This window comes from Halyomorpha halys, unplaced genomic scaffold (genome assembly GCF_000696795.3).
Source record: "Halyomorpha halys isolate HHAL.00 unplaced genomic scaffold, Hhal_1.1 Scaffold2034.1, whole genome shotgun sequence".
NCBI classification, from domain to species: domain Eukaryota; kingdom Metazoa; phylum Arthropoda; class Insecta; order Hemiptera; family Pentatomidae; genus Halyomorpha; species Halyomorpha halys.
In genome coordinates this window covers 9,751-11,465 of record NW_027114152.1, presented here as the reverse complement: position 1 = coordinate 11,465, position 1,715 = coordinate 9,751, and the positions used below count along the sequence as shown (strand labels likewise).

The window sequence follows — 1,715 nt, the reverse complement described above, 5'->3', positions numbered from 1 at the left end:
GAGAGATGCAGGACAGTCAGTTGGCGCAGCCTATGTGAGGCAGCCTGGACTTGGTGACAAATTGTTGTGCCAGATAATGATGAATATAATAATAGAAAACAAATTATTGTAACACTTAATGATTTGGAGTATTTAAAAAAAAAAATAATTATTAGATGAACATACAGCAACCTAGATAATTTTGCATCATAGTATAACCATAGAATGACAAAACCAGACCTTATGTTAATAGAATCTCATGCCTGTATAACAACCAAGTCAAATTATTGCCTTAAACTAGGAGCCAGTCCAAATTAGGCAATTCTTATAAAGTTTATACTATTCTTCAAGTCCTATTTGGTTTCAGTCTTTGAAAAAGCATAATCATGATTTAATGTTGATTAACTCACTCTATGTTTATAAAATTAAGTATTACTACTTGATGTTTTAATTAATGTTAAAATGGTTTTTCACCAGTTCCCTCATTGAAGTCTTCCTTAAATTGCAATTTAAATCATTTGAAGGATTAAAAGAAATTTTTGTCTGGTCTATATTGATGTGTCTATATTATCTCTAATATGTTTCTAGCTCAAAAATTGAATCTTGGAATTGCAACCTGGGGAAGATCATGGAAACTAAATGAAGACTCAGGACTATCTGGTACTCCACCAGTTATTGCTGACGGACCTGGTGAGAAAGGACCACACACTAAGACAGATGGTATGTATTTGTATCAATGAATGGATTAAACCAATAAAGGGATTAAATATATTATAGTGAAATTGAGGCATTGCAAATATGAATGAAAGATAAGATAAAATATAGAAAATAGAATAAATTAAATGAATTATATTTATTACCTGTGGGTTGATTGTAGCAATGCCTGTGAATGTTTTGTCTAATTTGGTTCATAAAAGATGCAAAATAGTGGGAAGGGTTGTGGATAATTAGGTAGAGAAAGATAATTGAACCCAACATTGACTTATGTAGAAATCGTGAAGGTATTTGTATCAATGAATGTATTAAACCAATAAAGGGATTAAATATATTATAGCAAAATTCAAGTTTCAAGCAAGACATTGAGTTTGCTGTTTGTATCTGTAACTCCACTATTTTTCCAGATATATTCTAAATGTTAAATACTCATTTAATATAGGGAAGAAGGACAAACTTGGTGATGAAATAGTACAGCCAATGCCTTTTTGCAGAAAATTTTTTTATCTAAAGTCTAATTCACCATTTGTGCTTGTAATGCCTCAAATGATTTACAATAATTTATAGTTACATAAATAAAAAATATTTAATTGTTGCATTTTTCTAGAAATATTAAATTAAAACAAATTTTTCAATAAATACAAATTATATTTATATAACAAATATGCATTATTGCATTCTCATAATTGTAAGCATTTATACATATTTTAATAGCAAAAAAGAAAAGTCTGGGAATCTTACTTACCATATTATCCCATAGAGGTACAATAACTTGTAGTTGACAGATGTATTAACAAAAATCATGAGTCACCATAGCAATTTTTGAGATCTGGTGAATTGTGATAATGGATAGCCCAACAAATTTATTTAATTTTTCTTATTTTAAGCAAAATATTATCTCAAATTTCTAACTAATTAATCATAAAAATAATATCAGAAATATTGGAATCTAAATCAATTAAATAAATCATGATAAGCATCCATAATAATAAATCTATATCAATGATATAACATTTCATGGT

The 1,715-nt window shown here is 28.0% G+C and overlaps 1 protein-coding gene across 1 annotated transcript in view; it reads left to right on the top strand.

Moving 5' to 3' along the window:
- Positions 1 to 1,715, top strand: part of LOC106691021 (chitinase-like protein Idgf4) — a gene marked incomplete at its 5' end in the record, with an annotated part of 13,699 nt that overhangs the window by 7,571 nt on the left and 4,413 nt on the right. Inside the window, one exon of the mRNA XM_067051398.1 lies at positions 568 to 713. Coding sequence (XP_066907499.1) covers positions 568 to 713 — 146 coding nt within the window. The remainder of the gene's footprint in view (positions 1 to 567; positions 714 to 1,715) is intronic.